This window comes from Martes martes, assembly GCF_963455335.1.
Source record: "Martes martes genome assembly, chromosome: 15".
Lineage (NCBI taxonomy): Eukaryota > Metazoa > Chordata > Mammalia > Carnivora > Mustelidae > Martes > Martes martes.
Genome location: NC_137903.1, coordinates 43,741,191 through 43,763,228, shown reverse-complemented (window position 1 = coordinate 43,763,228; position 22,038 = coordinate 43,741,191). Strand labels below are relative to the sequence as shown.

The 22,038-nt window shown below is 50.5% G+C and overlaps 1 protein-coding gene across 1 annotated transcript; it reads right to left on the bottom strand.

Moving 5' to 3' along the window:
* Positions 1 to 270: 270 nt before the first annotated feature.
* Positions 271 to 21,635, bottom strand: BRINP2 (BMP/retinoic acid inducible neural specific 2; the record flags this gene model as incomplete). Its single annotated transcript, XM_080824497.1, has 7 exons — positions 271 to 1,387; positions 2,958 to 3,180; positions 5,912 to 6,148; positions 8,732 to 8,837; positions 19,959 to 20,167; positions 21,238 to 21,428; positions 21,568 to 21,635. 7 exons carry the CDS (start codon positions 21,633 to 21,635, stop codon positions 271 to 273), a joined length of 2,151 nt encoding a protein of 716 aa, XP_080680623.1.
* Positions 21,636 to 22,038: the final 403 nt, after the last annotated feature.

Here is a 22,038-nt window from a genome sequence, read left to right as displayed (position 1 = left end):
GAGTTGTAGCCTCCCTGTGTGAGTGAGCGTGTATGCGTGTGTGTGTGCACGCGTGCGCACGCACATGGTGAGTGTGTGCGTGTGTGCAGTGGCGGTTTCTTTCTCTCCTGCCTGCTTCAGGCCAAGCCCTGAGGTCCCGTCAGCTGGGTGCTGCAAGTCCCAAGGGAGAACCCTGTTGGCACTAAGGTGAGGGCTCGGATGATCTCTGTGCCCCGGGATCGGCGGATCACCCTGGACCACCTCCCTCCCCAGCCCTGGAGCGGGGCCCCATTAGCTACAGAGTTTGCCTGTCTCGTACTCCACGGGGTTTGGCAGCTTGGAATTGAAAGCCCTCAGGGAGGACTGGATCCTGCCCACCTCGTTGTTGGCAAGCTTGAGCCGGTGCCGGAGCAAGCAGGAGAAAAGGTCGAGCCGGACTTTGCCGGGTGGGGAAAGCTGGTTTACCCGGTCCCTGAGCTCTATGAGCTGCAAGAGGGCAGAGTCCTGGGAACCTTGAGTGTATGGGTAGTCCAGCTGGAGAATTAAGTCCCGGATGGCGTCCGGGTCAAAGGGGAGGCTGTAGCCAAAGACCTGCAAGGTGTTGATTTTCATGTACCCTAAGTTCTTGGAGGGGTCGGTCATCTCCAGGGGCTCGTAGTAGATTGTCTCATTGGAGCTGTCATCCAGGGACTTGATCCGGCTCCGCAGGTAAACGTGGACTGTCTCGAAGAAGGTCTTCCACCTGTTCCCCAGGGTGACAGTCCAGTTTTGGCACTGGGCGGCCGCGTCCACGTTAGTCCTCTCCCAGTCAGGGAAGCTGCCCTCACTCACGGGCATGAACCAGCTCTCAGAGTGGCTGCCCCCGAACGGGTTGACGTAGACGGCCATGACCGGCTCCAGGGTGCTGTTCTTGGTGAGGCAGATCTGCAGGGACAGTGCCAGCATCACGTGCACCAGCCCCGGCTGGTACTTGTTGCTCTTGAGCGTGAGCAGCATGCGTTTCCTCCACGAGGGGTCGAACCAGCTGCCCAGGCGCATGTCGTTGCTGATGAAGATGGAGTGCACCTCGATGCGGCTGTCCCGCTTCTGCAGCAGGTACTTCAGCTCCAGGTCCTGCAGGTCCGTCTCCAGCCCCAGGAAGTTCTCCAGGGACTCGGCCACCTCCGGCCGGCATGAGCCCTGCGCCAGCACGTAGCCCGGGTTGCAGCCCCCGCAGCGCGTGCTGTTGTCCGGAGCGCAGTGGGCGCATGCAGGGCCCTCCCCCACGGCACACGGGATGGGGCCCTGGCAGGAAGACTGGTCGTAGGGGCAGGTGCAGCTGTGGCTCTGTTCCAGGAAGGTGCCGGGAAGGGTGCTCTCTGCACAGTAGAGGAGCGACTGGACTCGGTTCCACCAGTAGGACAAGGACCTTGGGGAAGGGAGGTAGACATGAACAGAGAGTCATAGGAAGCACACCGCCGTCTCCCCCGAGGGTGGGAGGACACTGACCAACAGGCAGGAGAGGTCATGAGAAGGACAAAAGCCCCAAGTTCCCTGCAGGATGGAAACCCCCTGCCACACCACTCTGGAATGATTGAGTCAGGCCCGCAGTGCAACGTCTGATGGACAGATCAACACCAGAAATACTTGACACCAGACTTGCCTGGCAAGCAGCCAGTCTCGTCCTGCCCCAGTACCACCTCCTTCGCTCCCTCCACAGCCTACTGGAGATCTCCCGCAGCCTCTGCATCAAAACCCCTTCTGCACTTGTCAGCCTTCCAGGTAAGACTGTCCAACAACTGGCTCTCCCCGCTTCCCAGCATCCCATCAGTTTCTTTCCCACTTCTCCATCCTTGTCTTTTCTATTCCCTCTGCTTCTGTCACTGTGCCACCAGGAACAGGAATTTCCTATGGCTGGCTCCCTCTTCCGATTTACATCTCCGCTCCTCTGATCCCCCCCCCTCAAAGAGGTCTCCCATGACGCCCTTTTCAAAAGAACCACCCAGTCGCTCTCTATCACATCACGCTGTTTTCACGTAATGCACGGCAGGGATCAGGATTGGACATTATTGTCTACTGGTGATGTGTCCCCAGACGGCTTCTCTGTGGATGTCGCGAGAGCAGGGACGCCGCGGGATTGGCCAGCACATTCTCGGAAACCAGGTAAGCACCTCAGAGCCTCTGCTGGCCCAAGCTCTCCACTCACGCTTCCCTCCTTCACGGGGCCTCAGTGCGAGTGGCACCTCTGCCAGGTGGGGCAAGGCCCCCCTTAGCGCCCCACTTCCATCTCTCCCATACAGTCTGGCCGAGACTTCCTTCTCCGAGGTGGCTTTTCTCTCCAGCTCCCGCTTTTTATTAGACCATGCCTCTGATTTATGTTCCGGGAATGTGACTTTAAGTGGCCACCACATAGTTAAAATTTTGCAGTTTTGGGGTTTCTGTGTATTTATTAGATCTTCCCAATGAACAAATACCCCCCACCCTCAAACACACTGCTTAAAATCAGGATAAGCCGTGTGCATTTGTTGACCCACTGGGCACACAAGGGGGTGGACGAGTGAGCGTCAGAGGCCGGGCAGCCCTGCCTCGCCTTCCCCTCCTGTGACTGAGAGCAGCCACTTGTGTGAAACAACCCAATGTGCATATTCTCACTGTATGCAGTTGGAGTGTGAACTATAACTCCACCCCCTTTTTCTCTTAAAAAAAAAAAAAAGCCTTAAAATAAAAATGAGTGAGAATTGGAGTATTATTAGAATAACATTGGAATCTACCATAATTTATACAGAAGTAAAATTAGCCTCTGTTTCCTCTCCCTCACTTCAGACACAAGTCAGAATTGAGCAGGACACATAAGGAGGTAAAGACGGCAGGAGACTCTCCCAAGGCCTCACATGGGTCCCCACGGCCGGCTCTCCCACGCGGGACAGAGGACCCCCCCCCAGCCTCAGCCACTCTGGGGGAAGGTGCCGAGCTCGGGCCCCGGCGGCTGGGAAGCTCACCTCTCCTTGGGCAGGCGGAAGCGAGGCTGCCGGGGGCAGCGCTTACAGAGGTTGAAGAGCCGGCGGACGATCCGATGGGTCTTCTTGAACAGCAGTTTCAGGCTGGCCCCCAGCTGCTGGTAGCGGTGCTGAAGGCTGGTGTCCATGGCCCAGAACTGTGAGATGGCCGTGGAGTTCAGGAACCTGTCGTCCGGAAGCCTCTTCAGCAGGGTCTGGAATTCCTCTGCAGGCAAGGACACAGAGTGGCGCTCAGGCGGTGCCATGCAGACCCTGGGAGGGGCAGGAGGGCACCCCCAGACCCAGCAGGCCTTGGTGAGTCCCTGCCTCAGGAAGGAGGCTTCCCGCCTACTCTCCCAGGCCCTTGGATATATTTCCTTCTCAACAGCTTTATTTGGAAAATAATTAACATACCATAAACGATAGCTTTAGGGTTCTTTTTTCTCTTTCCTGCCCCTAATAGGCTTCTGAATTTCAAACCAGATTTCTGTCATGCCCAAGCAGGCCAGAGGTGCTGCTTTTGCCAATGACCTTGGATGCACCGCTTTCTCCCTCTGTAACTCCTTATACATCATTCACAACTGCCACAGGCCAGTCCCCTTCGGTCACACCACAGACACCCCGGGGAAGCTGTGCGGCAGTCACGAAGGGACGAGAGCACGGCCAGTGAGTGCGGACACAGAGACACGGAGCACCCAGCTCAGAAAGCTGCTTAGAAACCTCCAGTCCCTGCGCCCAGCCTCTCCCGTCCACATCCTTCCTCAGACTCTGGAACACCCTTTGTCTCTTTCAAGCTTCAACTCTTGGCAGATTCCTGTTCTTTCCCGTAGCTAATCCAGAAGCAAGATGCTCTCTGGTTCTCAGTGCCTATTGCAAGTCTGAGTTCTCCGAGCTTCCCGGGCACAGCATGTTTGCTGAACTCATGCTCAGATCTGCTTACTTGGGACCTGCAGCCACTGGTGGGGGTCCAGATAGCCCTCATTTACTCATTAGCAGTAAATAACTGATGGTGGTGGGAGCCCAACATCATGTCCCATAGTAAGCAGCACTGAACGTGTCCCACCATCACGACCCAGTTCATCTGGGGCTGTGGGGACTGGAATGTTCTTAGCAATTAACTGCCATGTCTGGGACTTGAAATGACAATGCACGGGGCCTCAGCTCACTCTGATTTCTCAAGCACCTGGTTATTCACCCCTCTACCCCTCTCCCAATGGTTTGAGAATCATACCTAGTGATGACATTAACAACTAGCATGTATATAATTGGGTTTGGTCTTTTGTTTTTGTTTTTGTTTTGTAGAGACAGAGAAAGGCAGAGAGGGAATCTTAAGCAGGCTCCATACCCAGTGCAGAGAGCCTGACATGGGGCTCGAGCTCACGATCCTGAGAACATGACCTGAGCCGAAATCAAGAGTCAGATGCTTAACCGACTGAGCCACCCGGGTGCCCCTCATAGTTCTTTTTATAAAACGTTTAAGCTCACAAAAGAGCACAGGGTGCCCACCACCTAGATTTAGGCATTCTGCTTTATTGGCTTCAGTCTTTTGTTCTGTTTTGTTTTTGAGAAATAAGGCAATGAGAATATATAATCAAAGGCCGTAAACTTCCCCTCTCCATCAACCACTCTCTTGGATGTTCAATCATTACCATGTATTTCTTCATGATTTCTACAAACATATTTATCTGTAAAAATATTAAGTATTGGCTAGTATGTTTTAAAGCATCCTATAAATAGTATCAAATATGTCTATTTAATACATGTTATAGTATATTGATATAATATGTATATAAAATACATAACCTTTTCATTTTGCTTCGTTTTACCCAACATTATGTTTCTGAGCTATATCCACATAACTATTGCTCATTTAGTGTTGAAGTGTACGAATGTACCGGAGTTATTTATACATGAATTTTATCCTACACTATCCCACGTGAGCCTTCCATCCACCCATTGTGATCACTTTCCCTCTTTTACAGATGAGGAAATGGGGGTATTGTGAAGCTGCATGGCTAATATGAGGTCATGAAACCGGTCAGTAACAGAGTGTCTTTTTTGGGGGGGCTGCTCTCAGAAAATGCCACATACTGGTTGGCCGATAAGCCACAAAAATTCGTTTCTCATGGTTCAAGGACCCGAGAGTCCAAGATCAGGACGCCAGCATGGTCAGGTTCTGGGGAAGGCCCTCTTCTGGGTCGCATAGGGCTAACTCTTCACTGTGTCTTCATGTGGTAGAAGGGGAGAGGGATCTTTCTGGGGCCTCTTTTATAAGAGCACCAATCCCTTAGTTACCTCCCAAAGGCCCTGTCTCCCTGGGCATTGTATTTTCAACATAAAGGGCACCTGGGTGGCTCAGTCGTTGAGCGTCTGCCTTCGGCTCAGGTCATGATCCCAGGGTCCTGGGATCAAGCCCCACATCGGGCTTCCTGCTTGGCAGGAAGCCTGCTTCTCCCTCTCCCACTGCTTGTATTCCCTCTCTCGCTGTGTCTCTCTCTATAAAAAAAGAAAAAAAAAAATGTCGAGGGACACAAAGGTTCAAAGGACGCTCTGAGCAAGGACTCAAAATCAGGTCCTGAATCTAGATGTCAAGGTAACGTTGACATTTGTTATACCTGCAACAAGCCCCTCAGCATGTACTGGGTGCCTTCTAGTACTTCAGTAATCCAACAAGTAGTCCTTGTGCACCTTATGTGCAGGCAAGGCCTATGCCCTCGAGTATATTCACCTGAACTTACTACATCCACAAAATGCATCTTTTTGGTAGAGGTCATGTCCATTTGCATCGACAACAAAGATAACCACTTGAGACCTGCAGGGTGATATAACCCGCTAGGGGTCACGGACACAGGAAGTGGGTGAGCCAGGATCCACGCCGCGTTCCTCACATTCCAGTCCTGCACCTCCCAGCCATTCCCCATTGCCAGGGAGGAAATGGGAGCCAGCCGACTGCTCACCTGACTCCTCAAACTGCCGGTTGTGGGTCACCCAGGAATCCTGGATCTGCAGCAGGCTGTCCTCCATGGCCTGGATGTCAGCGTCGGGACAGTTGCATTCCGGAAAGGTGGGGCTGCACTTGCACCAACAGTCGTTCCCCTGGCAGACGAGCTCGCCCTCGGAGCTGCACGTGATGTAGCTGAGTGCTGCGGCCACAAAGCGCTCACGCAGGTACTCGGGCAGCAGCACCTGCAGGCCTGGGGAAAGGCCGTCCCGGCAATTGTGGGGTAGGGCCGGTAGGGACTTGGTGTCCCACACTCAAGGCTGCAGGATCCCCAGCTGGGGTTCTGCACACTTGTGCATTCTGGGCCCAAGAATGGTCAGTCACCCCAGGGCCTGACCCTGTGGAGCGGGTTGGGTTAAAAGGGTCAGGCTGCCCCGGGGGACAGGTGGGAGAGGGTCTGAAAATGCAGATGAGGAGCATCAAAGCCCAAGGCTTAGTCAAACCCCTCACGTCAGCCAAATTGAGAGCCTGCATATCACATGGATGGCCTTATTGGCTGTGCATCAGCATTTCTAGGATGGGAACTGGAAGGAGAGCTTACAGCACTCACAGGGGAAGAATCAAAGCTCAATGGACTTTTTGTTCTGCTTTCGGCAGCCATCCTGGTTCTGGCTTCTCTGAGCAGCAGACATCCTAGATGTTATGCTGACCCCCGTCCCGGGGCTCCCACCCCAGTTCTGATGACCAAGGGGGCTGCTCTCTTAGGAAGTGGGGACAAGGGTTGCTGGTACGTAGCAGCCAGGCCCCACACCAAGTACTTTGCGTATATGATCATAAATAAAGTTCTGGGCAGACTGAGGCTCCTCTAGGGGAGGATATCCGAGCTCAGTGGACAGAGCCACCTGCTCGAGTCACCGTGCTCTTGAAATTGGCTTGGTGTCAGACCTGCCCCTGGTACCGTCAGGTCATACTGCATCACTGGGACTGGCTGCCTGTCTTAGTACACTTTAACTTTTCAGGGGTTTGGAAAGTTAGCTGGTGGTAGGCATCCTAAGTTCAGTCAAGCCTGGGCAGGTATGAATGGTGCTCAGCTCTCTTTTCTAATTAGCTGCCTCTGATCTTGGATATAATCCACTAAATTGCTCCAAGCTTCAGTTTTCCTACCCATCTGTGGTGGGTATTATTTTACCAGTAGCAGAATATATTCCCGGTTCAGCTTCAAGCCACTCAGGATGGCTGTTGGCAACATATCAAGAGGTGAATGAAGGACAGGCATGCCTTTGGAGGCAGGCAGCCTGGGCCAGGTTCGAGGTCAGACCTGCAAGAGGCTCCCCAGTAGGGACACTGTGAGACACTGTGCCAGAAGGGTGAGGGACAGGAGAACTTCTGGATACAATAAGCTCCCCTCTCCTCAAATATCTGCCGGCTCTTTACTGTCACGCCCTTAACCTTGTCCTTGGCAGGAAATCAGGGAGCCCAAAGTATGTTATCCTTATCTCAGCAGACCTCGGAACATAACTTAGAACTCTAGCAGCAGTGGGTGCTCGTTGTTCTTGCTCAAGGTCTCACTCCTATTCTGAACGCTCCTAAATTCTCCTCTCCTCCTGTCGTGCCCACTTGAGCAGCCCAGCCCGCACACCCTGTCCACACGCTTGCTTTCGACGCACACGCTTCCAAGTCCTTTCTCTTCACCTCCCCCACTCCCTCCCTCCTCCTCACCATAACATTTCCCATTGCTATAAAATAAGTGCCCCGAGCAATGTCTGCATGAGTGATGGGCTATAAAATTAAGTGGCATAAACTATTCCAAATGAACCACCAGACATTCCGAACTTCACTCATCGCTAATTTCCAGACGCAAACCCTGCCCACTGAGGAACAGGAGAAGAGGGATGCTAATGGCATGAGGTGTCTCTCTAAAGAAAGGCGTCTTTTGCTCCTTTGTTTTATATATTCCTTGATTCCGAAAGTGCTGATGGGTTGCATCTACCTCAGGTTGCCTGGAATTTGTAATCGTAGATCCTGGGTGAGGGCTATTGATTTTATAATACCGAGACAATAATACCTTAAACAGAGTCCAATTCAGTTAGGCCTTAAGAAAAATGAACTTTTCCCATTGCCAAACAGCTCTGTTTGAATCAGTTTGCTTAGCCCTGGCCCAGGATGCTTGGGGGACAGGCAGCAGGAGCTGAGCGCCTCCCCTTAACCTCCCAGCCTCCAGGCCTTGTGCCACCCCATCTTTTTGCTTTCCTGTTTGCAAGGCTGTTTTGTCTAGTTCTATCTCCAGTGGGGGCTCCCGTTCCTCCCAAACTGTTCTCCTGACTTTAATCTCCCAAGGGAGAGGACAGACTAATCACAGAAAGTAGGGACCACTCTTGGGGTAGCCAATGACCCCACAGTTTGTAAAGCTCTCAGCTGAGTTAGAGATGGTGGCCCCATAACCACTCTGCAAAGGCTAGCTGTTCCCCAGTGTGTCCTTAGGACAAAGTGGAGGGTTCTTTGGGCAACAAAGGAGATCATCAAACCAGGCCAAGGTATGGATGTGGTATTGCTGTGGGATAGTGACACGGGTCTTGGGGAGGACTAATACGTGGGAGGGTGTGGGTGCCAAGTGGTATGAACAGTGGTCTTGGATGCAGGATAAACCATGTCAGAAAATCTCCCAAAAGAATGAGGGAAAGTTGTTCCATACGGGTCCCAGAACTCCTGGTGGTTCTGGTCCTCAGAAGGGTTTAGCCAAATGAGGCACCTAGGACTTTCTCCTGCTCCTCGGTGAGCCAACATTTTCAGGAGCTGTGAAAGGTATTGACACCCCTCCCATTGCGGGACCGCTTACCGAGTAACTGCACTTTGTTCTCCGGACTCTGTACCAGGACAGAGCTGACCGAGTCCAGGTTGTCGTAGTTGCTGCAGCCCAGAGGGCCAGTCCTGGTCTCCGTGACCTGGAGAAGGAGGGCACAGTGTGGATTTAGATGCCCGGTGGAGACCAGCCCTATGCGCTTCCCTCTCCAGCCATCTGACCTCAGGCCCCTTGCCCTGTCCTTAAGCAGCCCAAAAGCGCATGTGTTTCCCTTCCCCCGGGGGCATGAAGCCACCTTCCTTCCTTGTTCTAACTCGGTGAGTACTGGTGGTGGAGGGTGGCCAGCCGCAGGTTGTACACAGTGCGAGGCTTCCAAGGGAGCTAAAGGGAATTCGCCTCTGGGAAGAAAAAAATTCAACATAGGCAGAGGAAGATGGACCTCTAAGCCTGAGTCTCCCCTGCCCCCCGCTTTCCTCCCCCAGAGGGAGACAAGAGTCCAGATGTGGACGCTGTCAGCCGGCTGGCAAGCCCAGCTGCATCCACTCAACGTGGTGCTCGCAGCTTTAGGGATCCCGAGGATGAAAAGCACTAGAGAAATAGGAGTTACGAGTATTATTATTAGTATTAAACATTTAGGTCCCACCTCGCCACTGAGATGTCCTTAGAGAAAATCAGCCATGGGCTTACTGCATATTTTAATAAGTATATTAAATATACATAAACTCTTATAGCCATGTAATATTCCAAAACACCACAGAATCATTTTAAATTATTATAAAGTTGGCCTATCCATTTTTCTCTGATGTTTTAAAAGTATAAGATGAAAAATGGGGAGCTTTAAATGCACTGAAATAATTCCCTAATAAGAATGATGGGGACCCACGACCCTTTCTTCCCGGGATCTCCGAAAGCTTTGCCAACAATCAATCAACCAATCAACGAGTATTTATTGAGCAGCCGCTGTTCAATTCTGTACAATTCATCAAACATTCATAGAGTGCCTTTCCTGGAGTTCTTCAAGGAGTCGGCCCTGATACCTCGGAACCTTCTCTCCTGGCTCCGGGCACCTCTGCCCTGTAGCAGGCGTAGAAGTTTCCATCCTTTTCCATAAAGATGTAGTTAAAGTCTGGGTCCTCCACACACTAAAGGCTCCCTCGGGCTAGGCTTCTATTCATCTTATTCACCAGGTTGTCAACAGCAACGAACACAGTGCCTGGCACATAGTAGATACTCAGTAACTTAGAGCATGTGTAATATGCTCCAGGCTTTGTGGGGCAGAGAGGTGAGTGGAGAGATGTGCAAGTTATGCTCCGTGTCCTCCAGGAAATTACACCCTGGGGGAGAGGCAGGTGCACAATGCAACTGGCGGCGAGGCATCCAAGTCGAGCAGAAGCCCTGTGTCAGTGCGCGCTCAGGAAAACAGAGCTCTGAGCAGAAGGAGCAGGAGGGAGCAGCGATAGAGGAGACTCAACTGAACGGGTCCTTAAGAATAAGTAGATGTCTTAGTGAATCTCTGTAGTGTACACCTGGATGTAATATAACATGGTATGTTAACTATACAGGCATTAAAATAAAAAGTAAAATGAAATAAATAATAATAAAGAGAAATAGAAGCAACCAGGAAGAGAAGGGAAGGAAAGTTCTCTGCAAACCAGGAGAAGGGGTGAGCATAAGCTGTAACACAGCTGGAACGTGTGTCGTGAAAATGTCCAGCACCCTGCAGGTTACGGGGTGGCGGGGGAGTCACCAGGTGACGAGCGAAGTAGAAATGACATTTTTAAAGAGAATTTAGTAGTTTTAGTCTTAAAAAATACTCATGGGGGCACCTGGGTGGCTCAGTGGGTTAAAGCCTCTGCCTTTGGCTCAGGTCATGATCCCGGGGTCCTGGAATTGAGCCCCACATTGGGCTCTCTGCTCCACAGAGAGCCTGCTTCCTCCTCTCTCTCTGCCTGCCTCTCTGCCTACTTGTGATCTCTGTCTTCAAATGAATAAATAAAATCTTTAAAAAAAAATACTCATGGAACAGAGTAATTAAATGAAGTATGGTTTGATACTGACTAGAAATAAGGTAGGGAGACAGATGGGAGAGAACCTCATGACTTAAAGTAGTCTGAGAAGGCTTCATGGGGGAGGTGAGCCGTGAAGGATGAATAGGAATGGAGGGGAAAGAGGAGAGAATTAGGAGAAAAAGAGGTGACCAAGACCAAGAAAAAAAGAGACCAAGGCGCAGACATAGACACAGCGCACGAAAAGCAGCCAAACCCAGCCGGAATAAAGAATGGAACCAAGAGCATGACAGGGGCAGGAATGACTTCCCTATAGTTGCCAAGTTCATCCCCCAATGTCATCTCTTTTAACCTTCACAGAAACTCTGAGACAAACCTCACTACTATCACTCTCCGAAGAAGGAAACCAAGGTTCACAGAGTTTTGGTGCCTGAGGCCACAGAGCTGAGAGTAGCGAAAACAGGATTTTAATGTTTGAATCCTCAGTCTCATCACTGCTCCTCCTGTCTCCCGTGAGGGCGTGTCAAAGGACTGCAGAAAATAAAGTGAGTTAAACCCCTCTGGGTGACATCACGTCTAAAAACAAGTATCAACAGAGCAGTTCATCCAAACTAGTTCAGTGATCTGCCCTCTGCTCGGAATGTGAACCGGGGGCAAAAAAACTGTATAGACTTGAGACCACCGTATCCTAATACTACAGATGAGGAGCCCTTGGCCAGGTAGGTGAAATGATTTATTCAAGGTCACACAGCTAGTTACCTGCAGGGCTAGGATTCATTCCACTCATTCACACCTTCTCTCGCTCACCCATTTATTCACTTAACTATGCAAGGAGCATCCAGAATTCACCCTGAGTAAGGCACAGGCACTGCCATCAGGAGTTTAGAGACAGGAAGAAACATGCTTCCGTAAGCCCAGCATACGGGCTATTACACACGCGCCTGCCTCCCTCCACAGGTGGGCACTAGGTGCCGAGTAATGGCTGTGTATTGAGTGAGCGGCTGATGGGCTAGTGGTCACACTGCAGTGGGAAGGCAGCGCCAGGCTTCCTTCAAGGTGAGGTCTTCATCCCTATGGACAAATGCCTGTAAGAGGAGCCGTGGCCATGGACGAGCCCAGCTCTTCTGGAGTGGGATGGACTGAGGGGCAGGGTGGAATGGTGGGTGGGTGTGGTATTTAGGACACTTGCCTCTCCCCGCCTCCAGGTAACCCGGCCACCACACTGTCGTGGAGATCTGCGCTGGCTTTTCCATCCACCCACCCCTGAGCTGGCTGCTCACCAGCACTGGGTCCAGGCAGGGAGGGAGCTACATGCCTCACGGAGGAGTAGGATGACCCACCAAGGAGGAGAACAGTGAACAGCCGCTCTCCTCTCCTTTATGCCCCCACACTCCCTGTCTACCTGCTACCAACTCATCTGGGTCCCCACCACCAGCACCATTTTATGCAGCATTCCGGGCTGGCTCTGATGCGGTTTTCTGACCTTGACTTTGCTATTTCCGAAGGTCAGTTCCACAAGAGGACAATCAATTAGGTAAGTCACGGAGAGGATGTGGGTAGCTTCCCTTTGTTAATTATGGCATGGGGACAGGAACGAGGAAGAGACAAAGACTCTGATCCCCACGGTCATTTCCTTAGAGGGAATGAGCTAAGCCAGGTCGAGAATGAGGAAGGCTCACTCAGATGACGCTAGATCCCAAAGTCACCACTTTCCCCACTGCTGTTCTGCTTTGAGCCACCTCTGTCCTGAGAGACAGAGGAGGTGGGAAGGAAAACAGGACGTGCGGAGGGTCCTTTTCCAGATATTGCCTGGGCACTGGCTTGATAAGCTGGATGCCTGAAGGAAGACCCCTCCCCCCCAGTGATGAGAGTCCCAGAGTCTCTAGAAGGTGAGTCCAGAGAACCCTGTGCTTTCTCTGTAGCAGACACAGATAGCTTTGGCAGATTACAAAAAGGGCCCATAGAGATAATGGAAAGCACCATTCACTCAGGCGCACGCATTCAAAGAGCATCTCCGATAAGCTTTCAGAAAGGGAAAATAATTGTGTGCTAATTGGTCTGTTGACAGAGACTGTCCTGCCTTCAGAAAGCCCTGATGGATCTCAGGTTCATTAGCACATCCAATTTTCCGTAAATACTGGCTCGTACAAACCCTCCTTCCAGCGGGCCTGCTCTCCTCCCCTTGCCCTTCGCTGCCCCACTGCTCTTGTCCTACCTCGGGAGACACCTGCAAAGCTAAGTGACGGAAGCGGGCTTCTCACTACGAGCCGGCCCCTTCTCGCTACAGGGCCGGGCAGGGCGAGCGCAGCTACGGTGTGTGCCTCAAAGAGCAGCAGACTGAGCGCCAGGCTGCTGCGCTGAGGAATTCACACAAGCCTTTTTAAGGATGCTTTGTGAGAATCTCTTCTTTTTGCCATCCTGGGACCCACTCGGGTTTTGGGTGGGCTCTTCTCAGTAAGTTCTAGAATGTATCAAACCAAGTCCTTCCCCCACCTTCGATTAAGTAGAGGGTTAGCTGCCACCGAGAAATAGGCTTGTCCGCTAGCGGCTCTCATCCCCTCCCAGGCTTACCCGCTGTCACAGAAGCAGTTTAATATTCTAACAATTGGTCTAGCCGAGCCAGCTGAATGTAAGCCCTGACTACAGGCAAGTCAAATCATTGGTAACTCCATGTCCTGGAGTCCACAGACATCTCAAGGTCATGACTTGACCTTGATGAGCACTGAGGCCGAAACCCAATCCCAAGTCTTCTCACTTGAGCACGTTTGTTTCCCACTAAGCTGGGCAGCCTGCCTTCACCTGCTTTCAGCTATCAAGCGCTTTACTGAGTGTCTCAGCACGTGGCGGCCACGCAAGGGGACCTGGAACCGCGTGCGTGCTGCGGAGTCCCTCCTGTGGTAAGCCCTCCTGTCACACCTGCAGGCATGGGGAGGTGCCAGTGGGGATGTCGCCAGCTGCAGTGTAACATGACAAATCCTGCAATGGAGCTGTGTACCAATCAGGGTCAACCTTGCAGTGGAGTGGGGTTTTCAGTGGGGTCTCCGAGCAATGTGTCAGATAAACGAAAGGGGCCAGCATGCCTCTCGCTCCGTGTTGGTGAAAACAAGTGGCTAACGAGGGGTAGGAAGTAGAAGCACACCTGCTTACAGAAATAAGAAAAAGGCAGATGTGCTGGAGGATTTTTCCTTCACCAAGGCTGAGCAGGTGAGCAGAGCGCCTCAGGCCACCCTCCTCGAACCAGAGTCATGACAGTGCGGGAAGCCTGCTCCACCGTCACAAAGGTGCGTTCAGGAGAGGCAAGTGGGCGGCAGGGGCCACAGTGCAAACTCGGGCACATCAGCTAGCAGGGATGCACCCAGCCTACTGGTCCTTGCTCTGTGGGTCTGGAAAAGTATGTTAGAGCAAAGAAATGGCTCTGGCGGAACACTCTACAGCCAAGACAGAATGGACGGCTCAACCCTATCAAGTGAGCAGAGGGGTGGGACAGGTGAGGTGCCAAGATATCCCTTTGCTCCTTTGCTCTTGGACAGGTCCCTGGTTCTCCAGACCTCACTAAGCTCTGTGAGGATGAGGACCTAGAGGAATGAAAGTAGGAGAAAACACTACATGGTCCTTGTACTCTTGTGATTCTCTGAACTGCATCTGATGGGGAGAGCACACTGCACTCCTCACCAGAGAAAACTCCAGCTGATCGACCCAGTGGAAGATGAATTATCATCTCACACCCCCTATGTGACCGGAGGAATTCCAAAAAGAGCCTTCCAAGGATGGTGGCCCCATTTTGTGGGGATGGGCAGTGGCTCTAGTTCTGGAAAGTGCTTCTGCAGGCCATAGGCACTAGAATAGATGTGGCTTTGGATGCCTTCCCATCTCGCACTCTGCCACCTGCAGACTTTGCCGAAGAGAAGAGTTTGGTGAGCCATTTCTGAGACTATGTGAAAGACTCTTTGTATTGGACTAAAGTGGACCTTGAACTAGATTTTTTCCCTCCAGGAATTTAGAACTATGATACTGAGAGAAAAAATATAAAGGGTGGTGGTAGGCACCCTTGAAGTTCAGAATAAATAATTATCAAGCAATTTTTATGTGCCAGGAACGGAGACTACAACTGTGAACAAGAGTGGTCCCTGCCCTGATGGTCCCAGCTGAGAGAGCAGACAGTGTTCAGTGTGGGCCGGAGTCAGCTCCAGAGCAAGGCAGAGCTAAATGTAATCCGGAGTCACTGGTGTACAGAAAAGTCTAGAAAAAACAAAGGAAAGAATTTGCACAAGAGAAGCCGGAAGATGAAGCAGATGAAGGAAAACAGATGGCACATGTTCCAACAAGAAACAGAGACAGTAACCTGGGCATCTCACTGCCCTTCAACAAGACCCATGTGTCTGGAAGGCACTTAGTGTCTCGTCCTTGGAGATCTGTGAGAGTCTTCACCACAGTCCTCCTGCCCAATCACCTTTATGCTCAAGTGACCTTGAGTACCTTTGTACTAGTACCTTTCAACTAACCGTGCTACTGTGCCCTTGTACACACACTGAGAAGAACCTAACCTATGTGGAAAACAGGGTCAGTGACTCAGGCAGTCAGTCAACAAACCTTTACTCATCACCCATAATGTGGCAAGCTCTGTACGCTCACCAGCAACCAAAGATGAATAAGACCCCAGTCCCTCCCACAAGGACCTCAGAGTCTCAGAGGCCACCATGTTAGCTAGCAATTACAGTTCAAATGATGAGCCCTGTAAAGGAGGCACGTGCTTGAGACACTGCAGAGGAGCATTTAACTACCTTGGAAGTCAGAAAAGGCTTCACAAAGGAGTCACCTTTTTGACTTGACCAAAGAAGGATGAGGGAAATGCACTTCGGTAGCCAGACAAAACCAACAGCAGGTGCCAGGGATGTGCATATATTTGAATACAGACAACTCGTTGGCTAGGACTGGGCTACATGACAGAAGTGGTAAGTGAAGGGCTGAGGCAGGGGCCAGGCTGAAAAGAGACAAAAGAACAGTAGGGATAGATCTTCGACAGCCTGATGGTTTTGTTAAGAAGAGGAATTATCCTTTTTCAAGCTCCAATTATGCCGTGTCTCAAGCATTCTATCTATTTTTCTATTTGATCCTCACAGAAAGCCATCGAAGTAAGAAATATTCTGATCATTTAACAGTTTTAAGACTGAGAAAACCGAGGCTCAGAGTAGTTTGGGAACTCGCTCCTAGCCTAGCCCACCGCGAGCAGGGGCACATCAGCAAAGACTCTTGGGTGTGACCCGACGCTCCTTCCATTGCGTCACACTGCCACCATGGCTGGGCTGCGGTGGTTTAAGCAGGGGGATGGTATGAGATGATTTGCTCTTATGCAAGCAGCAGAGAGGGTGACCAGGGACAAGCACTGAGAATTGAGACAGGGAGACTAGTTAAAAAGATAATGCAAGAGAATCAGGCAAGCATCCTTCAGCTCCTGAATTAAGGGGATGCCAGGTGCACGAGGAGGCTGCAAAGGGCAAGTTGAGAATATATCCAATGCAGTGATGACAGCGATGGGCCACAGAGTCTAAGTTAGGCCAACAGGCAAATGAGGCCATGACGGAAAGTGAAAAGTTGGTCAGGCCAGAGGATAGGAAGGGGCATTAATGGGGTGTCAGGGTTGTTAATCCAGACCTCCTTTTCTTTTCTAGGTAAGATCAGTTCTTCTCCCGCTTCAACACAGCCCACTCATTACAGGACTAAAGGCTTCCCAAGAGTTCTGTCTTCTTGGTAAAACCCAGTCTATGCTACTAACAGTCTTCTTTCGTCATTTTAAGCTGCCTAAGAGACCAACCTCCCAAATGTACCCTAAACCTCCGCTAACTTCAGCCATTGTCCTCTGTCAGACTCTCACTCCGTACATCCCCGGAGCTGACCTCTTCTCTTCGGTGCTCTCTCGGTCTCATGATTGGTCTTCACAAGGTCGTCTATAGCCTCGATCTCTTCTCAAGGGTCTATTTCATCTTTGTGCGTTAACCACAGCCCAGCAGATGCTGAAGACAGGGGTTCTCAGCCTTCTCGTCTCTCTTCACCTTGGCCTCCAGCCCCGTCTCAGTCATCCACACTCATGGCCACGTCCAGAACCTGATTTTTTTTTTTTTTCTAATTGCACTCGCTCTCTAATCTCAATATTAAACATCACACACTTGCACTTCCTCTGGTCTCTTCCCTCCAACAAATCATCAAAGATCCTTCTAACCTTGTGACCTAACTCACTTTCCAAAGTGAAACTTTTCACTTTCTGCCGTCCCTGAATGGTCTCAGATCCCTCGGTCCATCACTATAGTCACAGCTTTGTGTGTACTCTCATTTCCCTCGCTTCTTTTTTCTTTCATCATGTACACACACACACACTCTTCCTTGTTGAATCCAGCTCTCCACCCACTCCATGCCTGCCTGTACTTGAAGCGCCAAACGTGGCTGATACAACTGACAGCTATGCGGACGGGTCCCCATTATAACTGTCATCGTGAGTCTCACGTGGGCCCTCAGGGCTGCCCACCAATCCACAACATTTATCTAGTAGTTGAAACACCTAACCCCTACCCTTCTGAAACCATTTCCTACATTCTCTTCTCAATGATTTCTTCTCCTTCCTTTTAGGGTTCGTGTCCTCAAGGAACTGGATCAATCAGACAAGGACGTTCGCATCCTCCCACCGCAGCTACACGCTACTGCGTGGGGTCTGTCACCTGAATGCCTCCTGCTGCAAAGGATGGGATGTTTATGCTCCACATAAAACCCACCTCTCCATGGACTACCAGCCTCTCCCGCTTACCTGGCTGCTCTTGTAACTGCCTCCTGTCTCTCCTGCATCATCATCTTCTCCCTCTCTTCTGAATCATTGCTACCAACATGCCAAGATTCGAATATCCTCCACCTTAAAAACAAAATCTCCACCTCCCTTGACCTTCTACCACTCTCCAGCTATCACCCATCTTTTGTCTTTACAGCAAAACCCTTAAAGAATTGCCTTCTTCTCCTCTGATTCCTCCCTTTGCTCTCTCTCTTGAACCTTCTATACTCAGCCTTTTGTACCTGTCGTGTCACTGAAACCCCTCGTCTCTAGGTTGCTCATTACCTTCATGTTGCCAGATTGAAAGTCCATTCCCTGAATACTCCCCAGCACCTAACACAGCTGTCTGCTCCTTCTTTTGAGAAACACTTGCTTCACACGGTCTTGTGATAGGACTTTGGTTCCTTCATACCGATCTGCCTGGTCTCAGCCTCCTCTGTTAGCTCCTCCTCCTCTTCCCCATTTCTGGATATTGATCTGCTGCTTAACTCAGCCCTAGAGCTGTTTACAAGCTGTTTACATTCACTCCTCAAGTGATCTCATCTTGCCCACAGTATTAAATACCAGCTACACATGTGTATATAGCGGTATGCCGAATTTCTATCTCCAATCGTGACCTTTCTCTTGAAATCCTAGTGTTATATCCAGTTGCTGTTAGGTAACTCCACTCAGATGTCTAAGAGGAATGTCACACTCAGGGTGTCTAAAATCAAGCTCCTGATTTGTTTCTTTCAGACTGGCACCTCTCCCAGCATTGTCCTTCTCAGTAAAAGAATCATTGTCATCTGGTTGCTCATGCCAAAAATCTTAGTTACTCTTGATTCCTTTCTCCTAATTTATTAGCTAATCCCAGAGGCTCTACCATCAAAATACATCCTGCCTCTGCCAACTTCTCACTACCTCTAGCAGCCGGCTTTGTCTGAGCAGGCCACTGTTCTTTCTTCCCTTGACCATGGATGGCATCAGTCTCCACAATCCTGCTTTCTCTTCTCTTCCCTAAGCAGTGATGCCCTCATGATCTTAACACCTTTACTGATCTCTGTCTCAGGCAGTCTACCACCGGGCGGGGAGGCAGAGGTTAGGAGAAGAGAAAAAAATGTTCTGTGTAGGCTCATCTCCCTCTTCACCTCTCTTCTGACTGCACTCCAGCTACCTGACACACTCTTTCTGGACCACAACTTGCACACTCCCACTCGGGGCAATCACACCTGCTCTCAACCAAGATACCCATGTGGCCCCCTCCCTTCCTCCCTCCATTCAGATCTCTGCTTAAATGGCATTTCTTCAAACAGGTCTTCCCGAAAGTGCCATGTCCCCATCACTCTCTTTCCTCTTCCCTGGATCCATTTCTTCGTATCATTGATCCCACCTAACATTACTTATTAGAATGTGAAGTTCATGAGGGCAGGGACTCTCTATGCTTTGTTCACTCTTAGGATTCTCAGGAGCCAGAGCAGAGCACGACACATAACAGGTGTTCAATAAATATCTACTGAATGAATAAATAAATGAACAAAATTTCCTTCCAATTTTGGGTGTGATAAAAGCAGCATATAATAAAAGACTGACCACCACTCACTACCTTGACTTTATATTTAGAATAAAATAATCCAGCATTTTCAAGCACTGTCATTGGTCTTCCTTTCCCTAAAACAATATGAACTTTGCTAGAAATCTCCTAGCTGCAACTAGAGAAGATGGGATGGCGGTTATGATTGTTAATGTTATAGTAACCATTGATCATTTTCCAACATGCATGAGATCATATCACTCCTCCGCTCAGAGCTCTCTGCTTGTTTTTCGCTGCACTTTGACATGAAAATTCCATATCATGGCCACGTAATCTGGTTCTAGTTTACTTCTGAACCCCATCTAGTGCCAGTGTCTTCCTGTTCACCTCACTGCAGTCACAGCGATCTTCTCTGTGCTCTAAGGCACCAGCCTGGTTCCTGCCCCAGGGCCTTAGTTCCCACTGTCTGAATGCCCTTCCTTCAGATCCCTCGCATGTCAGCCTCAAAGCCTAAACCCAAAGTGACCTCCCTGGGCCAATCTGGCTAATATTAGCTGCTCCCTTCTCTCACCCCAGGAAATCTGCACCTTATGACTCTTTTCTTTGTATCTTTATCTAAAATTACTTTGCTTTTATACTTGTTTAATATCCTCATCCCTCACCGGAATGTAACCTCTGCAGAGTAAGGACCTTGTCTCTCCTTCACAACAGTCCGCTGGCCAGAGACTGCCTCAGAGTAGCAGCTACATGTCTGTCTGCTGTACAGGGAAGACCTGGACCACCCTTCGGGGTTGGCTGGGCCCGGGTCAGGAAGCTGCTTTCCCACGTCCCTCAGGCAGGCCTGGCTGACCTGCAGCTGTAACAGTCCAGCTTCCCCTTCGGTTCCTCTCTGCCTGTCTGCCGTCCCTCCCCCAGCACGTCGCAGGCTGTTACCTTGATGGCCCCCGTGGCTATCTGGATATGGTGCAGCCGCCTCAGTGTGCTCTCTCTGTCGATGAAGTAGGAGGCTGCCAGCTGGTGCAGGGTCTCCAGGGACACGGCAGAACTGTTTCCACTGCCCCCAACGACAGGAGAACTTCCTGCTGTTTCTGCCTTGCGGCTCAGTTTTCGCTTGTCCACAAAAATGGTCAGGGACTCTTCTCCTGTCGCAAACAACACGGGTTCATTGGTAAGGCCTTCTGCTCCCTAATCCCCTACCAGTAAGAACATGAAACCCTTGGCCAGAAGAGTCAGAGCTCAGAAGGAGTCAGCTGCCCCTGCTGAAGAAGAGTTCTAGAACAGTCTCATCAGACAGTGCACAGGGTAGCGGGCGTCACTGCCTGAGGGGGCCTCCTCCCTTTCCCTCATTCTTTAACCATCCCATAGCTCATCCCCTCCCCTCCAGCTCTTCCGTTTAACATCCTTTATTGATCTCAGTCTCAGGCAATCTACCTCCATGGGGGAGATAAAATTTTCTCTCTCAAGTTGTTTATGAGAAGTCACCATGGATATTTCTGCTCCCTCAGAAAGGGCAAAAGCCTTGAAGTTCAACCTCCCTCCTCCCCATCAAACACTCAACACCTACCACATGCCGGCAGCTGGCCCGAACCTTTGGAGAGATGCTTTTTGTCCATCAGACAGTGAGCTAAATGTTGTAACAAATCCCGCTTTCTTCTTCCCAGGGCAGCGACAGCCCTGTCTCCTCAGAGCTTTCGATTCGGCCACAGGTTACACCATCCCCACTCCCAACCTCGTCCCCACCTAGCCCAGAACCACTGGAATTTGTTTGGCCAGTTACCAATCTTTAGAGAGGCCAGCAGGGGTCAGGGACTCAATGGACATTTACTTCTTTGCCTATGGGTCCGACAACTACAGCCACAGCAAATACTAGGATGTGGAGAAGCCTCTGGGTTGGAAGGCGCTGTCAAAAGAAAACTGGGAGCGCCCCCTGCTGGCAAGTGCTTAGTAGGAGCCTGTCAGTCCCCCCACCTCCTTACCCCACACCCCTTCCTCGAGGAGGATGCTTATAAGCAAATAGCAATGTTCTGGATGTCACGATTTGGATGTCAAGAGATTATACTGTTCTCAAAGGCACCAGAAAGAAACTATTTCTCGGGCGATGACAGGCTGGGAAGAACAAAGGCCCAGGAAGACTCAAGCTCTACTCCATGGGTTTTAAAGCTATATTCAATGATCTGACAGCCAGTTAGCGCAGGATCACAATGTTGCTTACCTCCAAGGGTGGCAGAAAGTAAGAAATGAGTGCCGTACTTTTTAATCAGGTTTTCAGTGACCTGCTGTAGGTTGGGTCTCCTTCCAAGGAGGCGAATGTTCCGGATAAACTCTGGGGCAAGAGGCAATGGCAAACTGAAGAAGTCCTTCCTTTCCAGAGCCAAGTTGTTTACTTTCCAACGAGCAAACTCCCTGGAGAAAAAGTCAAGGGATAAAGAAAAGCTCCATGTATTTAAGAACAAGAAGCATAAAATCTGAAGTAGAGAATGTTCTTTCTCCACTTCTACCACCATCCCCTCCCCTCAGCACACATCCCTCCACACAGAGGCACCTGGTGCCTGGAAGAGGCCTGCTGGCCTCCACTCGGGCCCCTGTTCCCAGGCTGTGGGAAAGACCCATCTCGGCTGACTTCCATCACAACCCACTCCCATCTGGCTGTGTCACTGGAGAGCAGCTAATCAGCTCATCCGTATGAAGGTAGTTGTGTAGCATAGTGTAGTATTGGGTGGGGGGGATATGCCAACAGTGAAAACATGAGAGCAGCGGTTTGCAGAGATGGGAACCAGTTCCAGTTGCCCCTCGGTGCATGAGTCCCATGAGCTCCCCATTTGTAAAGTTAGGAGTTCGGTCTACAATAATAGTCCTCAAACTTTTTGGTCTCAGGGCCCCTTCTCACTCAAAAAATGACTGTGTCTCCCATATTTATGAGGCTTATAGCCATTGATGATGACCACTTTAAAAACTCAAACTGAGAAAATTTAAATGTATTATTTTACTTAAAGATCACAGCAGTAAATCTATT